The 16,638-nt window shown below is 42.6% G+C and overlaps 4 protein-coding genes across 6 annotated transcripts in view; all 4 read right to left on the bottom strand.

Annotated features, from left to right (window-relative positions):
- Window positions 1-4,411, bottom strand: part of LOC118425107 (pulmonary surfactant-associated protein D-like) — a 5,388-nt gene extending 977 nt beyond the window's left edge. The window contains exons 1-5 of the mRNA XM_035833926.1: window positions 4,390-4,411; window positions 3,799-3,932; window positions 3,264-3,375; window positions 2,673-2,847; window positions 672-910 (exon numbers count right to left, since the gene is read on the bottom strand). Coding sequence (XP_035689819.1) covers window positions 672-910; window positions 2,673-2,847; window positions 3,264-3,375; window positions 3,799-3,932; window positions 4,390-4,411 — 682 coding nt within the window. The remainder of the gene's footprint in view (window positions 1-671; window positions 911-2,672; window positions 2,848-3,263; window positions 3,376-3,798; window positions 3,933-4,389) is intronic.
- The window catches only part of LOC118424709 (zinc finger protein 525-like), a 14,049-nt gene extending 5,110 nt beyond the window's left edge, over window positions 1-8,939 (bottom strand). Inside the window, exon 1 of the mRNA XM_035833391.1 lies at window positions 8,882-8,939. The gene's annotated coding sequence lies outside the window, so the exon portion shown is untranslated. The remainder of the gene's footprint in view (window positions 1-8,881) is intronic.
- Window positions 8,940-9,409: 470 nt separating this feature from the next.
- LOC118424699 (gastrula zinc finger protein XlCGF57.1-like) overlaps window positions 9,410-16,638 on the bottom strand; it is a 22,725-nt gene continuing 15,496 nt past the window's right edge. Inside the window, exon 2 of one of the 2 annotated variants that reach the window (XM_035833379.1) lies at window positions 9,410-11,230. In XM_035833379.1, the coding sequence (XP_035689272.1) occupies window positions 9,805-10,998 (1,194 nt within the window). In that variant the 5' untranslated portion in view covers window positions 10,999-11,230 and the 3' untranslated portion in view covers window positions 9,410-9,804. Of the gene's footprint in view, window positions 11,246-16,638 lie in introns of both variants that reach the window. The other variant, XM_035833378.1, reaches the window with a different exon arrangement.
- LOC118424700 (alpha-N-acetylgalactosamine-specific lectin-like) lies at window positions 13,226-15,573 on the bottom strand. 2 transcript variants are annotated; one of them, XM_035833381.1, is made up of 3 exons: window positions 15,315-15,573; window positions 14,531-14,926; window positions 13,226-14,374 (listed from the first exon to the last, which is right to left on the bottom strand). In XM_035833381.1, exons 1-3 carry the CDS (start codon window positions 15,562-15,564, stop codon window positions 14,364-14,366), a joined length of 657 nt encoding a protein of 218 aa, XP_035689274.1. In that variant the 5' UTR covers window positions 15,565-15,573; the 3' UTR covers window positions 13,226-14,363. The 2 variants fall into 2 exon arrangements, with proteins under 2 accessions (XP_035689274.1, XP_035689273.1); XM_035833380.1 differs by lacking the exon at window positions 13,226-14,374 and having other exon boundaries at window positions 14,466-14,926.

Consider the following 16,638-nt stretch of genomic DNA (forward strand, 5'->3'; position numbering starts at 1 on the left):
TCGCGCTTCAAGGCGTCAACAGTGGTGGACAGTTGGGATATTTCCTAAAAACGTACGTCAGAATACCAAACATTAGAATACAAAGACACATTCTCTTTTGTTAGCCTCGTGGGTAAATTGACAAGACAAACAGTGTTAAAACCTGCACCAGAGTGTTTACCTCTTTATTGATGAACGTCAGAGGGGCGAGTCCCACAGCGATCAGTACGGCAATGCCGGCGGCGATGCAGCTGCGGTGGGAGCGGATGAAGCTACAGAGGGCACCGCGGCTTGCTCCACCCGGATACGTGCGGTCTGCGAGAAAAAAATATTGAGCTCAAGATCAACTCAATTAGTCAATGCAAAAATCAACAAAATGAATGACACAGAAAGAACATAAGACAATGACAAGATTTAAGGTTTTCGTTGCGGTAACAGTGTATCTTAGACTGCATATTGTGAATTTCATTAAGGTATGGCAATCACTATGAGAATGATAGCATATCCATATGATATCTTTTTCCTCGCAATCGGTATCCATTTATCACTCTGTACGTATATCGAAGGTAGTAAAATATAGAAAAAAACTAAACTCAAGGTCATCTATATCGTTGGATCATCTCGCACAGAAAATGGTTTCCTGATGATACAAATTTGCACCTTATATTGCAGGCTACAAAATCATCGGGTACCTGCTGACGTGCACGTTGCGTGACCTTTCACCACCTCGGCTTCTTCGTACGTGTGTGAAGACGCTTCTTGGTCTTCTTTCAACTTGTCAGAAGGGCCGTTGCCATGGCGGACACGCCCGAGGGAACCACCTTGATGGACAGGAGGCCCAGGGGGTTGGGGCGGCGGCCCGCTTGTTTGACCGCTGTCAGGGCGAGAGAGAGGGGACTGAACCGGCTCTGCTTGCTCGTACATGACCGTACTGTACAGACAACAAGGGAACTGTACAGCAGCCAACGTCAATGTGCATGAATATTGACAATAATGCCGTGATAAGTCTGGAAATGTGAGGATAGGTTTGCCCATATTTGGAGAGATGGCGCGTTATGACGTGCTGAAGATGACATGTTGTTTTTCTGCAAGAGGCAGACTAATTTTCTGGGAAAAGGAGTTAGATCTCGGCTCGATTCACCGTACCCGGGCGCGTTGGCGGTTTAGCCCACACGACCAACGTGAGAGAGAGAGAGACAGAGAGAGGGGAGGGGGAGGAAGAGAGAGAGAGAGAAAGAGAAAGAGAGATAGAAAGTCACGCCATGAGTGGAACACAGGTTTGGGTACAACATTTTAATGGTCAGTGTCGAAATTATTATATATGGAGCGGACTGATCCTCACACTAACCAACATCTTTCTCACCACAGTCACCCCTCAGTAAGACAGCCGGAGCCACAGTTCCTGTTGGTAACTTTAATTTAGTGCCAGACATGTACAGATCGGCTTCACCAATGTGGTTTCTTCAGTGGTCCAGGCTCACATCAGCACAGTATACCAGTTTTTATTTTAAAAAAATGTTTAAGGACCTTCCATCAATAAATAGTGGGTTGTTATGGCATTAGGCATTTTCCTCGTTTACTACAACAACAAAGAGTAGTCAGTCTACTGTTAGAACAATCAAGTTGCAAGTTTATTAGCGCGTGCATTTTGTCAGTGTTACCCGTGTTTATGAAACGTTAAAGAAGCAGTAATGCATTTGACACTGCCAAACCACGACCTTATCACTTTCTAGACTTCCAAAAAAACAAAACCTTCTGGCTACGTGCCAAAATATATGGGTACGATCTCTGCAATACATATAAGAACTGTGGCGTGTCTACAGTTACACAGTAATGCATCATGGCATTCACCATTTCTCATGTGTTATTTTAATACTCAACAAACATGTAAAACAACGTGTTGTTTTGGACCCATTGTTTTATCCATATGTAAAACTGCAAGCATGCGTACAATCCAAACAAGAACCTGGGGTAAGATATTTGATCATTAATAAAGCTGAAATCTATGTAAAGAAAATATAAATGGATTTGATCAGGAGATTTCTACTTCTAGAATGTTTGTTAAGTGATAACTTTTGGCTATGTGCAAAAAAATGGGTACATTCTCTGAAATATATATGAAAAGTGAGGCGTGTCTAAAGTTGCACTGATTCATGGCTTTGGTGCCTATTCACTCTTTATCGTGCGTTATGTTAACTCAACAAACTTGTAAAAAACGTACTGTTCGGTTCCAATGGCTACATTTTTATATTTATCGTTTTACTGGCCAGTAGTTTTACTGCAGATGTCTGTAGGGCCAGTTTACAGTGGTGGAGATAGTTCCGCCTGTCGCCTAGGAACGACCTGAAAACAAACATCAGACATCAGATGTGGAGTAACGTGGTTTAAAATGATTTATAATGAGAAAAGTTGTATGGTTGTGACTTGAGATGTGCCGTGTTTACTAGAAAGAATGGTATCGAGAAATGGCACGGTTATAAGAAGTACCTGGGACAGCCTGGCATATGAAGCGAATCCGCAAGTCGCATGACTCGTCGGCCCACTTCCAGAATGGGTATTCGGGGTAATAAACGCAATCCTGGTTGCCGCCATAGTTATTTGGCTGTCCAGGAGCCCAGGAGCTGTACGTCCCAAGTGCAGAACCATCCACCCACTCAAAGCTTCCCTCTTCCCGCTGATCGTGCAGGCCGAACCAGAAGAGACCACTGTCGCTCACGGACTTGCGCAAGGAGACCAGGAAGGCGTCGGTCTCAGCGTCTTTGGGCATGGCGAGGGTGCCGCCGTCTTCACCACAGGCCGCGGCCGCTCCGCTGAAGGTCTTTTTGGTGTTGAATGCCTTGTAGCAGATTCCACGGAACTCTGTGTAGCCTGTAGGACAAGATGCTGGAAAACAAGATTTACATCCGACTAACGTATAGACATGGAAGATATTTAAAAAGCAACAATTCATTAGATATGCGTCATCAGAACACCACTAAAACATGTAAATAAAGACAGTAAATGAGTAATAAAAGGTAACATTTGATATCTAACCATATAAATTCATTAGATATGCTTCTACAGAATACCAGCATAACAAGTCACTAAAGACAGTAAAAGAGTATTAAGATCATTAACAAGATATTTCATCTCATATGATAATCAATGCTACATATTATTTGTTTCATACTAATAATGTCACAAAAATTCCTGTGTTCGGGGATTTTATACCAATGATATTTTTTATTTCACCATCTAAAATAGTACACACAACAACTGAAAACCCAAATAAACTGGCATTTTACGCATTTCTTGAAGACGCTGCTCCAAGGCGGTGACTCGACTGCGCTCGCTGTCCAGGTCGCGCTTTAAGGCGTCAACTGTGGTAGACAGTTGGTGGAAGTCGTCTCGGTCGCGCTTCAAGGCGTCAACGGTGGTGGACAGTTGGCGCATGTCGTCAGTGGCGGACATGTCGTCTTGGTCGCGCCTCAAGGCGTCAACAGTGGTGGACAGTTGGCGCATGTCGTCTCGGTCGCGCTTCAAGGCGTCAACAGTGGTGGACATGTCGTCTTGGTTGCGCTTCAAGGTGTCGACAGTGGTGGACAGTTGGCGCATGTCGTCTCGGTCGCGCTTCAAGGCGTCAACAGTGGTGGACATGTCGTCTTGGTCGCGCATCAAGACGTCAACAGTGGTGGACAGTTGGGATATTTCCTAAACACATTCGTCAGAATACAAAACCTTAGAATAGCTTGTGGGAACAGAAATACACGTTCTATTTTGTTAGCCACGCAAGTAAATTGACAAGACAAACGGTATAAAAACCTGCACTGGAATGTTTACCTCTTTATTGATGAACGTCAGAGGGGCAAGTCCCACAGCGATCAGCACGGCAATGCCAGCGGTGATGCAGCTGCGGTGGGAGCGGATGAAGCTACAGAGAGTACGGCGCCTTGCTCCATCTGGATACGTACGGTCTGCGAGAAAAAAAAATATTGAGCTCAAGATCAACTCCATAAGTCAATGCAAAAATTAATGAAAGAAATGACACAGGAAGAACATAAGACAATGACGAGATTTTCGTTGCGGAAACAGTGTATCTTAGACTGCATATTTTGAATTTTTATAAGGCATGCCAATCACTATGAGAATGATAGCATATCCATATGATATCTTTTTCCTCGTTATCGGTATCCATTTATCACTCTATACGTATATCGAAGGTAGAAAAATATAGAAAAAAATCTAAATTCAAGGTCATCAATATCGATGGATCATCTCGAACGGAAAATTGTTTTCTGATGGTGCAAAATTTTCACCTAATATTGCAGGCTACAAAATCATCGGGTACCTGCTGACGTGCACGTTTCGTAACGTTTCACCACCTCGGCTTCTTCGTACGTGTGTGAAGACGCTTCTTGGTCTTCTTTCAACTCGTCAGAAGCGCCGTTGCCATGGCGGACACGCCCGCGGGAACCACCCTGACGGACTTGAGGGGATTGGGGCGGCGGCCCGCTGGTTTGGCCGCTGTCAGGGCGCGAGAAAGGGGACCGGACCGGCTCTGCTTGTTCGTACATGACCGTACTGTATAGACAACAGGCGAACAGTGCAGCAGCCAACGTCAAGGTGCATGAATATGGACAATACTGCCATGATTAGTCTCAAAAAGTGAGGATATATTTGGAGGGATGGCGCGGTATGACGTGCTGGAAATGACATGTTTTTCTGCATGAGGCAGACTAATTTTCTGGGAAAAGAAGTTGGATCTCGGCTCGATTCAACGTACCTGGGCACACGATCCACGTGGGTGAGTGAGAGAGAGAGAGATACAGACAGACAGATAGGCAGAGAGAGAGACAGAGAGAGACAGAGCTAGGAAGACAGACAGAGAGAGACAGAGAGACAGAAAGAGAGAGAGATAGAGAGAGAGATAGAGAGAGAGAAGAGGGAGGGGGACAGACAGCGCTTGCATTTTGACTGGCTCTGCTTGCTCGTACATTTTGATAGTACTGTGCAGTGTTTCTCATACCTTGATTAGTCTGGTGACGTAAGGTCACAGTTACTTTTATCTGGAGGAGTCACGTGGCCTTAGGTGGTGCGAATGGCATTTTGTTTTTCTGCAAGAGGCAGACTAATTTTCTGGGAAAAGACGTTAATCTGAGCTGGGAGGGTGAAACATCAAGCAAAACCCATTTAAACTATTAAATGTAATATAATCCTCGCCCACCACTTTGGGTACTGACATCATCGTCATCATAATGATAATAATAATAATGATTGTTGATTGATGAAATAATAGCTTCGACTCTCCATCCTTCCCTTATATCCCCTAGTGTTTAAATGGTCCGTTCCATTCCAATCTATCCAATATAGAATTTCAAATTTGACTCTTGCAAAAAGTCAGTGCAAATGAACTCTTCCTAATTACCCCTTTTTGTTATTGCAATAGTTATTGAGGGGGAGGGGCTGCTCTTTCTTTGCAGCCAGGGGCTGTGAGGAGCTTACAATAGATTCTCTATTCCATGTGCGAACGCTAAACCTTTATTAAGCGATAGGTCGCTTGGCTCTCATGCCATCATAGCACATATATTTCATCAAAAACAAATGCCAAAATACAAAAAAAAAGCAATTTGGAAGTGCAATATACCAAACATGTAAATTACCGTGAGGACATAAATTCTAGGTCCTTTATTACCAAATTACAGACCATTACGATATAATGATATATAATGGGAGAGAAAACATATAAAAATTTATCCAAAATAAATCCCCAAAGGAATAACTTTGAAGGCGTGGATGTCGCCAATCTGAATGACGACCTGTTGGCATATTTCCTAGGCAAACCAACACCAAATTTCAGGTTATGTCATTGCAATACATCGACATAAGAGCTCAAGAGATAACGTTTGGCCTGACATTAGCACGAATAAAATCCCCAATAAAAGTCACATGTGATAGGTAATGTCATACCACATTTAAGGTCATTTGACGTGATAGGTAATGTCATTCCAAATTTAAGCCATAACTGATATTTGTGGCCTGAAAATGCCCAAACTCTCCCAATCATGTCTAAGTGGTGCATGACAACGATGTGAATAAAGCAATGAATATCATGTATGCCCGGAAACCGGGAAACAGGACCAGAAAAACAAAATATGCATTTTTATAAAAAAATAATTACTTTTTAAATACCAAACATGTGAAATAAGTCCTATGGGCATATATACACCAAATATCACGTTATAGTTTTTAAGACCAGGGCAATGAGACCGACATATACATTGAAACAATGATTTATTCAATGTCTACAAATCAAACAGCTTCACACGCAATCATTGCATTCTGTATATGAACAGCACTGTTCAATAGTTCATGTTGCCAAATACAATAGCACAGCAACGTATCAAAGCACAATGTAACATAAGTACATATATATCCATTTATTCTACGCTAAAGGAAAGATAAACTATCTTTCGAATATACAAAGTTTGGAACTTCGTAGAGCAATCACAAAAATAAGAATCTGTAGTCACAAACTAAATATAGAAACCGGAACAAATACAAAAATTCACCATAACCAGAGATTTTGTCCATTTTGCCCAAATGAGATAGAAGACGAACAACACTTTGTTATGGATTGTTCACGATATAACGATAAATGCACAGAGCTGTTCACTTTCCTATCCGCTTGCTTAAAAGAATTTACTACTCTCTGTTCGATAGTAGATTAAACTGCATTCTGGGAGGCGATAACTCTCACTTTGTACAAGTAGGGAAATATATCTTAGAATGTTTATACCGTATATTACAATAGTGTAAACGACATGCTGGACCCAATATGTTGATTTATTCATTCCTGTAGAAATCCAAATATGTCTGTTTAGTTGTACTGTAAGTAGCTGTTATAGACCTATAGACATTTGGATGACATAGAACACTTGTACGCTATCTGTTCGGATAAAGGAGTTTTCTTATATGTCCGAAATCACATTCCTCAGACATATAGTGTTTTTCACCGGTGTGTTTTACAATGGTTGTCCAGTGTAGATTTCTTTGTTGCAGAAAAGTCACACTGGTCACACTTGTAGGGTTTTTCCGTATGAGTTCTCATATGTCTGGATAACTCAGAATTCTTAGCTGTTCTGTACCCAGACTCTCCACACATGAAGGGCTTATCACTAGTGTGCTTTGCTAGATGCCTGTCCAAGTTCGATTTTTGTGCAGCGGAATAGTCACACTGGTCACACTTGTAGGGTTTTTAGACCCGTATGAGTCCTCATATGTATAGTCAAGGTAGACTTTTGCATTGCCCTGTACCCACACTCCCCACACATGTAGGGCTTATCACCAGTGTGCATGGCTAGATGTTGGTTCAAGTTGGACTTCTGTGCAGTAGAAAAGTCACACTGGTTACACTTGTACGGTTTTTCACCGGTATGAGTCCTCATATGTATAGTCAAGGTAGACTTCAGAACTGTCCTGTACCCACACTCCCCACACATGTAGGGTTTATCACCAGTGTGTTTTGCTAGATGATAATCCAAAGTGGATTTCTTTGCTGCAAAATAGTCACACTGGTCACACTTGTAAGGTTTGTTACCAGTATGCGTTCTCATATGTTGGTATAAGGTAAATTTCCGAGCTGCTTTGTACCCACACTCCCCACACATGTAGGGCTTATCACCAGTGTGCTTGGCTTGATGTTGGTCCAAACTGGATTTTCGTGCAGTAGCATAATCACACTGGTCACACTTGTAAGGTTTGTTACCAGAATGAGTACTCATATGTTGGGATAAGGTAGATTTCCGAGCTGCTCTGTACCCACACTCCCCACACATGAAGGGCTTATCACCAGTGTGCTTTGCTAGATGCCTGTCCAAGTTCGATTTTTGTGCAGCAGAATAGTCACACTGATCACACTTGTAGGGTTTGTCACCGGTATGTGTTCTCATGTGTCGGGAAAATTGAGACTTCTTGGCTGTCCTGTACCCGCACTTCCCACACATGTAAGGTTTCTCACCGGTGTTTGATTTCAGTTGGCTGACCAAACTGCTTTTGCTCGCTGTTGGCTGGTCTTTGGTTTTACTTGCATCTCGCTCGCATAAATCTTTAGTAGGAGACCAATCACAGACGTTCTGAGAAACAGCAGTAGGAGACCCATTACCTGCCTCTGCCATGTCGAACCTAATGGAATAGAAAAATATTAGAAAAGAAGAAATAGACCTAATAAAGTAGATTATTGCAAGCAATCAAATAATGTTAACTTTTACAAGGTTAGGTTTTTTTGTGGTAGTGTTTTTGCAATAGCAAAATATACATGTTTCCAATATACTACGTCACATTCACCATAAGGTCATAAAGATGATACGATGGCAATTTCTTCCCAAGAAGGCTAAGTTATTTGTTGTCCTTTTCTAACGTCACAATTTACAGCTCGGTCATTTTAGCTCCAAGCCTTTTGTGATTGGCTACAGCTTACAGCAAATCTCATAAAAGCGCCACCAATTTTACAATAGACTCTCCCAATGACCTAACTGACCCCAGCGGCATGTCCTGTATAATCTTACACAAACACAATATGAATTATAAATTTCATAATCTAGCCCTTCAAGCTCTGTCCTTATAATTGGTACATGTACCCAAACACCACAGGTTGTCTGCTACACCTCCAGTAACCATGGTGACAGCGGTCTGGCCAGTTCATTATTTGTTTGGGGAAGAAGAAGAGGAGGATTTTAAAAACGGATAAAAAACAATGTTTTCTTTGTTTCCGTGAAGGTAAAGATGCCCCCCTCCCCACCGCCATTTTCGTCACCCCGAAAAGTCTTATATTTCTGTCTAATGTTGCCCACATACCATAGAAATGACCACTACTCCCTATAGTTCATAATGATTGAGTCTTGTTGTATGTATATCTCGTTCTTACCTGCTTCCAGTGATGATTATTACCTCCGCACAATCCTCCTGCAAGCGTCTGTCTGGAGCAACAAGGGGTGAAAGGTGACTCACTCTGTGGGGTGAAAGGTCAATTGATGCCTGCGTACCCATCATTGTGTAGTACGTTTCGCCTACACTATTGCACATTTTGATCTAAAATTTTGCCAATTTAGACCGTAAAGAAATGTCTTCTAGTCCATTGACAGACTTTCTGAATATTTGTCTTTCTTTCTCTCTCTTTTCTTTATGTTCTTCCTTTTAGTGTTTTTCACACGACACGGTAATAACTAGCTGTTAAAGTACTGAGCCACCCAGGTTTTGAGCGGAGTGAACAAATAAATCTGCTTGTGCAGTTCAGTAAAAGGCTGCCGTGACACACTGCTGAGTTACGCCATGATGTGGTTTCCCGGGTATGCATTACAAACACATCCTTTCTGCTCGTCCTGAGCCATTCTTTTGGATATATACTGGTATACAACATTATTGTGACCTGTTTTGGCAAGAAAATGAAACTGACTTCGCAAGAATGTGTACTTTTTATTAAAGTTCCTTATGTTCATTAATCAGTTATATTCTTACATAGTAGCCATGAGTCACTGAAAATACATTTTATGTCACAAAAGTTCACTTAACATATGTACTCCCGCAATATGCACCTGGCCGCATACCAAGCCACTCAAATAAGTACACTGTGTCTGCAGAGATCATTTTCCCCGCGTACTATCAAAGACTGGGACGACTTTCCCGCGGAGGGCGCCTTATCTTCCACCTGGACATCTTCAAGACTCAAATCTGACTCAAGTATCTGTCGACATAACTGCCCTTCTCAGCAAACTCCGCACAGTCAACTAAAAGTTACAGAATCTTTAAAAAAATGTCCCGAAATCACATCCCTCAAACATGTAGTGTTGTTTACCGGTGTGTTTTAAAATGGTTGTTCAATGCAAATTTCACTGCTGCAGAATAGTCACATTGGTCACATTTGTAGGGTTTTTCACCCGTGTGCGTTCTCATATGCTGGGATAAGTTGCACTTTTTAGTTGTCCGGTACCCACACTCCCCACACATGTAGGGCTTATCACCCGTGTGCATGGCTAGATGTCGGTTCAAGGTGGACTTATGTGCAGCAGAATAGTCACACTGGTCACACTTGTAGGGTTTTTCGCCGGTATGAATTCTCACATGTTGGGAAAAGTCAAACTTACGAACTGTCCTGTAGCCACATTCACCACACATGTAGGGTTTCTCGCCAGTGTGTTTGGCTAGATGTTGGTTCAAACTGTTTTTGTGTGCAGCAGAATAGTCACACTGGTCACATTTGTAGGGTTTGTCACCAGCATGAGTTCTCATATGTTTGGATAAATCAGACTTCCGAGTTGTTCTGTACCCACACTCCCCACACATGTAGGGCTTATCACCAGTATGTTTGGCTAGATGTAGGACCAAACTATATTTTCGTGAAGCGGAATAGCCACACTGGACACACTTATAGGGTTTCTCTCCTGTATGGGTTCTCATATGATTGGATAGGTTAGTCTTTTCAGCTGCAGAATAGTCACACTGGTCACATTTGTAGGGTTTGTCACCAGTATGAGTTCTCATATGTGTGGATAAATGAGTCTTCCAAGCCGTCCTGTATCCACACTCCCCACACATGAAGGGCTTATCGCCAGTGTGTTGGGCTAGATGTTGGTTCAAACTGCATTTTTGTGCAGCAGAATAGTCACACTGGTCACACTTGTAGGGCTTTTCACCGGTATGAGTTCTCATATGTCGGGATATGGTAGACTTCCGATCTGCCATGTACCCACACTCATCACACATGTAGGGCTTATCACCGGTGTGCTTGGATAGATGTTGTTTCAAGTTGGACTTCTGTGCTGCAGAAAAGTCACACTGGTCACACTTGAAGGGTTTGTCACTGGTATGAGTTCTCATATGTTTCACTAAGTCAGACTTCAGAACTGCCCTGTACCCACACTCCCCACACATGTAGGGTTTATCACCAGTGTGTTTGGCTACATGATGGTCCAAACTGTCTTTTCGTGCAGCAGAATAGTCACACTGGTCACACTTGTAGGGTTTTTCACCGGTATGAGTTCTCATATGTCGGGATAGGTAAGACTTCTAAGTTGTCCTGTATCCACACTCCCCACACATGTAGGGCTTATCACCTGTGTTTGCTTCCGGTTGACTGACCAAACTGGTTTTGCTCGCTGTTGGCTGGTCTTCGGTTTTACTTGCCTCCCGGTCACGTAGAAATCCAGTGGGAGACCCATAACCAAGATTCTGGGGAACAGCAGTAGGAGACCCATCACATGCCTCTGCCATGTCGAACCTAAAGGAACAATATCTAAAAATTAGAAAGAAGAAAAAATTTATTAAAACTGCATGGATAAAGTTTGGAAGCAAACAAATAATATTTACCTTTACATGAGATAGTCCAACAAGCTATTTACCCCTTGGTGTTTTCTTTTTCTATTTGTGCGTTTTTGCAATTACAATATACATGCATATATATATATATATATATATACATATATGTTTTCCATATGCTTGTCACGTTCACTATACATTGATGATGAAAACCATACGATAAAAATCAAGTGATGAAAATCATACAATAAACAATTTCTTTACAACGAGGGATTATTTTTTCCTCTATCGTCACAAAGTTTACAGCTCCAAGCCTTTTGTGATTGCATACAACACCAAGGACGTTACATCAGTCCTTTACAACACGTAACAATTCACCTGTTCTACCCATATTACAGTAGACTCTTCCAATGACCTAAATGACCCCAGTGGCATCTTGAGTAGATTCATCGGTCGTCTGTCTGGTAGACTGTTTAGTCTTACACAAACACATTCATAATCCAGCCCCTCGAGCTTTGTCCTGATACTTGATACATGTAACCGAACACCACAGGGTGTCTGCTACACCTCCAGTTGCCATGGCAACAGCGGTCTTGCAAGTTCATTTACGTAATTTTTTGGAGACGAAGGTACCCAACTTTAGGAAGGTATCCATGGTGATAGAGGTCTGGCTAGTTATTTGTTTGGAGAAGAAGTAGAAGAAACGGAGCAAAAACGATGTTTTCCTTTGTTAAAGATGCCCCCCTCCCCACTCCCATTTACGCCACCCCCAAAAGTTTTGCATTTCTGTCTAATGTTGCCCTTATGCCATAGAAATGACCTCTACCCCCTATAGTTCATAATGATGCAGTCATGTTGTATGTTAATCTCGTTCTTACCTGTTCCAGTGATGATTATTACCTCCGCACAATCCTCCTGCAAGCGTCTGTCTGGAGCAGCAAGGGTGAAAGGTGACTGGTACTGTTGGGTGAAAGGTCAATTCATACCTGCTTATCCAAATTTAGTGTGCAGCGCGATCCGCCTACACTTCTAGAGGAGCTGCCCTTTTCTGTGTTTTTCTTTCTTCCTCTCTTCTTATGCTGTGTTTAAATGGCTCGAAAATAATCAGTTTTTAACGCAATCACATTTTGGACAGTGTGTGCCTCGTATTGGTGAGAAATGATACAAAGTGTCCCGTTATGTTAGAACAAGGTTGATAATTCGGTTTTAGGGCAACATTTTGGCTGTCTTTTTAGAGAAATGAATTACTCTACTGTTAGTATTATTATTTTATCATTTACCGCTATATTACTAGTATTAGTACAGCACAATTATCGAAAAGAGTCATGGTCCGACCTGTTGAGTACTACTGTTGAGGGGAGTCAGTACTACTGGACAAATGAATGTGTCCGGATATGCAGCGCTATAGGATGGAATCATTTTTGTGATCAATTGATAATGGTAAAGAAGTTTATTTGCAAGTTCGTGCCCGAGGGCTAATGATTACGATTGCTAATGATAAGGATTACCGGGTGAATTTTTTATCAATTAAGTCTGTCAAACGGACCGGTTTAAGGCCTTTAGAAAAGGAAAGGTTGAATAAATACGTTAGTGTTTTATTTGCTTGTTTATTTAAAAATTCTATTTCCATGTCAAAATGCTGTCAAGTGTGGGGATTACCTAACGGTGCAATATAACGCTGGGCGCCAGAGGGAGCCGTTTGCTGGGTTGGAGTTTTGTTAAAGCATATCTTTTGAAGAGAAACAAGCAAACTATCGATGGAAAAACAGGAATGAAGGATTTTTTTCTAAAACAGGAATTACGTGTGTCCGGGCTGCCATGGTTAAGAGAAAGACGCTATGAGTGGAACGCAGTTTTGGGTACAACATTTTAATGGTCAGTATCAAAACTTTGGACGTTTATTATATATGGAGCGGACTGATCCTCACGCTAACCAAAATCTTTGTCACCGCATTCATCCTTTAGACAGTCGGAGCCACAGTTCCTGTTGGTAACTTTAATTTAGTGCCACACATGTACAGATCGGCTTCATCAATATGGCTTCTTCAGTGGTTCAGATTCACATGTGCACAGTATGCCAGATTTTTGTAATGAAAATTGTTCAAGAAGCTTCCATCAATAAATACTAGGTTGTTATGGTATGAGGCATTTTCCTCGTTTACTACAACAACAAAGAGTAGTCAGTCTACTATGAAAACAATGAAGTTGTTTTAGCGCTTGCATTTTGTCCGTGTCCGTGTTTTTACAAAACATCAGATTTAGAAGTATTAATGCACTTGACGCTGCAAAACCGCGACCTTATCACTTTCTAGGTTCCCTATGTAAAACAAAACCTTCTGGCTACGTGCAAAAATATATGGGTACATTCTCTGCAATACATATAAGAAATGAGGCGTGTCTACAGTTACACAGTAATGCATCATGGCATTCACTCTTTCTCATGTGTTATTTTACTACTCAACAAACTTGTAAGTTAACGTGTTGTTTTCATGGCCCATTGCTTTATCCATATGTAAAACTCCAAGCATTCACACAATCCGAACAAGAACCTGGAGTAAGATATATGATTCTTAGCAAAGCTGAAATCTATGTGAAGAACAAAATTAAGGCTTGGATACGGTAAAACCAGGAGCTTTCTACTTCTAGAATACTCCCAAAGTAAAACCTTTTGCCAATAATATAGGTACATTCTCTGCAATATATATGAGAAGTGAGACGTGTCTAAATTGTACTAGTAGTATTGGCTCACTGCTTTGGTGCTTATTTATTCTTTCTCGTGCGTCATTTTACTACTCAAAAAATTGGTAACAAAGTGCTGTTCGGGCCCATTGCTACATTTTAACGTTTGAGTGACTCGTAGTTTAATTTTTTTCTTTACTTGACACGTCCAGAGAGCCGGTTTGCGGCCATGTCTTGAGTGAAGCTTTTTAAGCGATTACGGTTTGTCTGTGCTGTCAGTTCATCGTTTTGTAGGAAACGCTGCCAAAACAGGAATGAACTTAATACGGCCAAAAAAAAATGTTTTACTGGCTAGTAGTTTATTGCAGATTTCCAGAGGGCCGGTTTACAGTGGTGGAGATAGTTCCGCCTGTCGCCTAGGGACGGCCTGAAAACAAACAGCAGACATGAGATGTGGAGTGACGTGTTTTGAAATGGTTTATAATCATCAATGGTCTAACGTGATTATTGTGGTGGACACTTGAGCTGTGCTATGTTTACTAGAAAGAAAGGTTTCAGGAAAAGGTGCGGTTATAAGAAGTACCTGGAACAGCCTGGCATATGAAACGAAACGGCCTGTCACATGAACTGTCGGCCCACTTGTCGTTCCAGTAGAAAGAGTAAAGAACACAATCTTCGCCGCCCCTAAGGTTGTCCGGTTGCCCCGGAGCCCAGGAGCTGTACGTTCCAAGTGCAGAACCATCCACCCACTCAAAGCTTCCCTCTTCCCGCCGATCGTGCAGGCCGAACCAGAAGTGACCACTGTAGCTCACGGCATTGTGCAGGGAGATCAGGAAGGCGTTGGTCTCAGCGTCTCGGGGTATGGCGAGGGTGCCACCGTCTTCACGACAGGCCGCGGCCGCATCGCTGAAGGTCTTCTCTGTATAGAAGGCCTTGTAGCAGATTCCACGGAACTCTGTGTAGCCTGTAGGACAAGATGCTGGAAAACAAGATTTACATCCAACTAACGTATAGACATGGGAGATATTTAAAAGCAACAATTCATTAGATATGCGGCATCAGAACACCACTAAATCATGTAAATAAAGACAGTAAATGAGTAATAAAAGGCAACATTTCATATCTAAACATATAAATTCATTAGATATGCTTCTACAGAATACCAGCATAACAAGTCACTAAAGACAGTAAAAGAGTATTAAGATCATTAACAAGATATTTCATCTCATGTGATAATTAATGCCACACATTATTTGTTTCGTTAAAAAGTTCCTGTGTTCGGGGATTTTATACCAATGATATTTTTAAGTTCACCATCTAAAATAGTACACACAGCAACTGAAAACCCAAAGTAACTGGCATCTTACGCATTTCTTGAAGACGCTGCTCTAAGGCGGTGACTCGGCTGCGCTCGCTGTCTAGGTCGCGCTTTAAGGCGTCAACAGTGGTAGACAGTTGGCGCATGTCGTCTCGGTCTCGCTTCAAGGCGTCAACAGTGGTTGACAGTTGGCGGATGTCGTCTAGGTCACGTTTCAATGTGTTAACAGTGGTTGACAGTTGGCGCAGGTCGTCTTGGTCGCGCTTCAAGGCGTCAACAGTGGCGGACAGTTGGCGCATATCTTCTTGGTCGCGCTTCAAGGCGTCAACAGTGGTGGACAGTTGGCGCATGTTGTCTTGGTCGCGCTTCAAGGCGTCAACAGTGGTGGATATGTCGTCTTGGTCGCGCTTCAAGGCGTCAACAGTGGCGGATAGTTGGCGCATGTCGTCTTGGTCGCGCTTCAAGGCGTCAACAGTGGTGGACAGTTGGCGCATATCGTCTTGGTCGCGCTTCAAGGCGTCAACAGTGGCGGACATGTCGTCTTGGTCGCGCTTCAAGGCGTCAACAGTGGCGGACATGTCGTCTTGGTAGCGCTTCAAGGCGTCAACAGTAGCGGGCAGTTGGCGCATATCGTCTTGGTCGCGCTTCAAGGCGTCAACAGTGGTGGACAGTTGGCGCATGTTGTCTTGGTCGCGCTTCAAGGCGTCAACAGTGGTGGATATGTCGTCTTGGTCGCGCTTCAAGGCGTCAACAGTGGCGGACAGTTGGCGCATGTCGTCTTGGTCGCGCTTCAAGGCGTCAACAGTGGTAGACAGTTGGTGCATGTCGTCTAGGTCGCGCTTCAAGGCTGTTGACAGTTGGGATATTGGATGGATGAATAGATGGATGGATGGATGGATGGATAGATGGATGGAAAGATAGATAGATGAATAGATGGATGACGGATTAAATTCTTAGATAAAGGATCATAGTTGACAAATCTTCAACAAAAGCTAACGAAAGATCACCCGACGTACCTGTAAAAGAAGTTATTGTGCCGCGCATATCCTCCAAGCTGTTGTTGGTAGTATTGAGTGCCGACTCCAGCTTGTCTTGTACCTCCACTAGAGCCCGAAGCTTGGAATCGATGTACATCTAGGTGCCCGGCTGCACGGAAATTTCCATCTCATCCAGTTGTTCTCGAAAAGCGGTTTTCTCCTTCAAATCTTCCTCTCGGTTCTTTTTTTCGTTAATCTGAAGGTTTAGGACTCGTTCTTCAAGGTCACGCAAGTTACCTGTGATAAAAGAAGATGGAATAGATAGATGAATGGATGGATGGATGGATGGATGGATGGGTGGATGGATGGATGGATGGATGGAAGGATGGATGGATC

The sequence above is a fragment of the Branchiostoma floridae genome, chromosome 10, assembly GCF_000003815.2.
Source record: "Branchiostoma floridae strain S238N-H82 chromosome 10, Bfl_VNyyK, whole genome shotgun sequence".
Lineage (NCBI taxonomy): Eukaryota > Metazoa > Chordata > Leptocardii > Amphioxiformes > Branchiostomatidae > Branchiostoma > Branchiostoma floridae.

Bases quoted from the DNA above. Each gene is read 5' to 3' on its own strand.
- LOC118424700 (XM_035833380.1), bottom strand. From the start codon at position 15,564: ATGCGCCAACTGTCCGCCACTGTTGACGCCTTGAAGCGCGACCAAGAC. The intron at 14,927-15,314 runs GTAAGATGCCAG...CTTGTTTTCCAG, and splicing joins GCAGCGTCTTCAAGAAATGC to CATCTTGTCCTACAGGCTAC.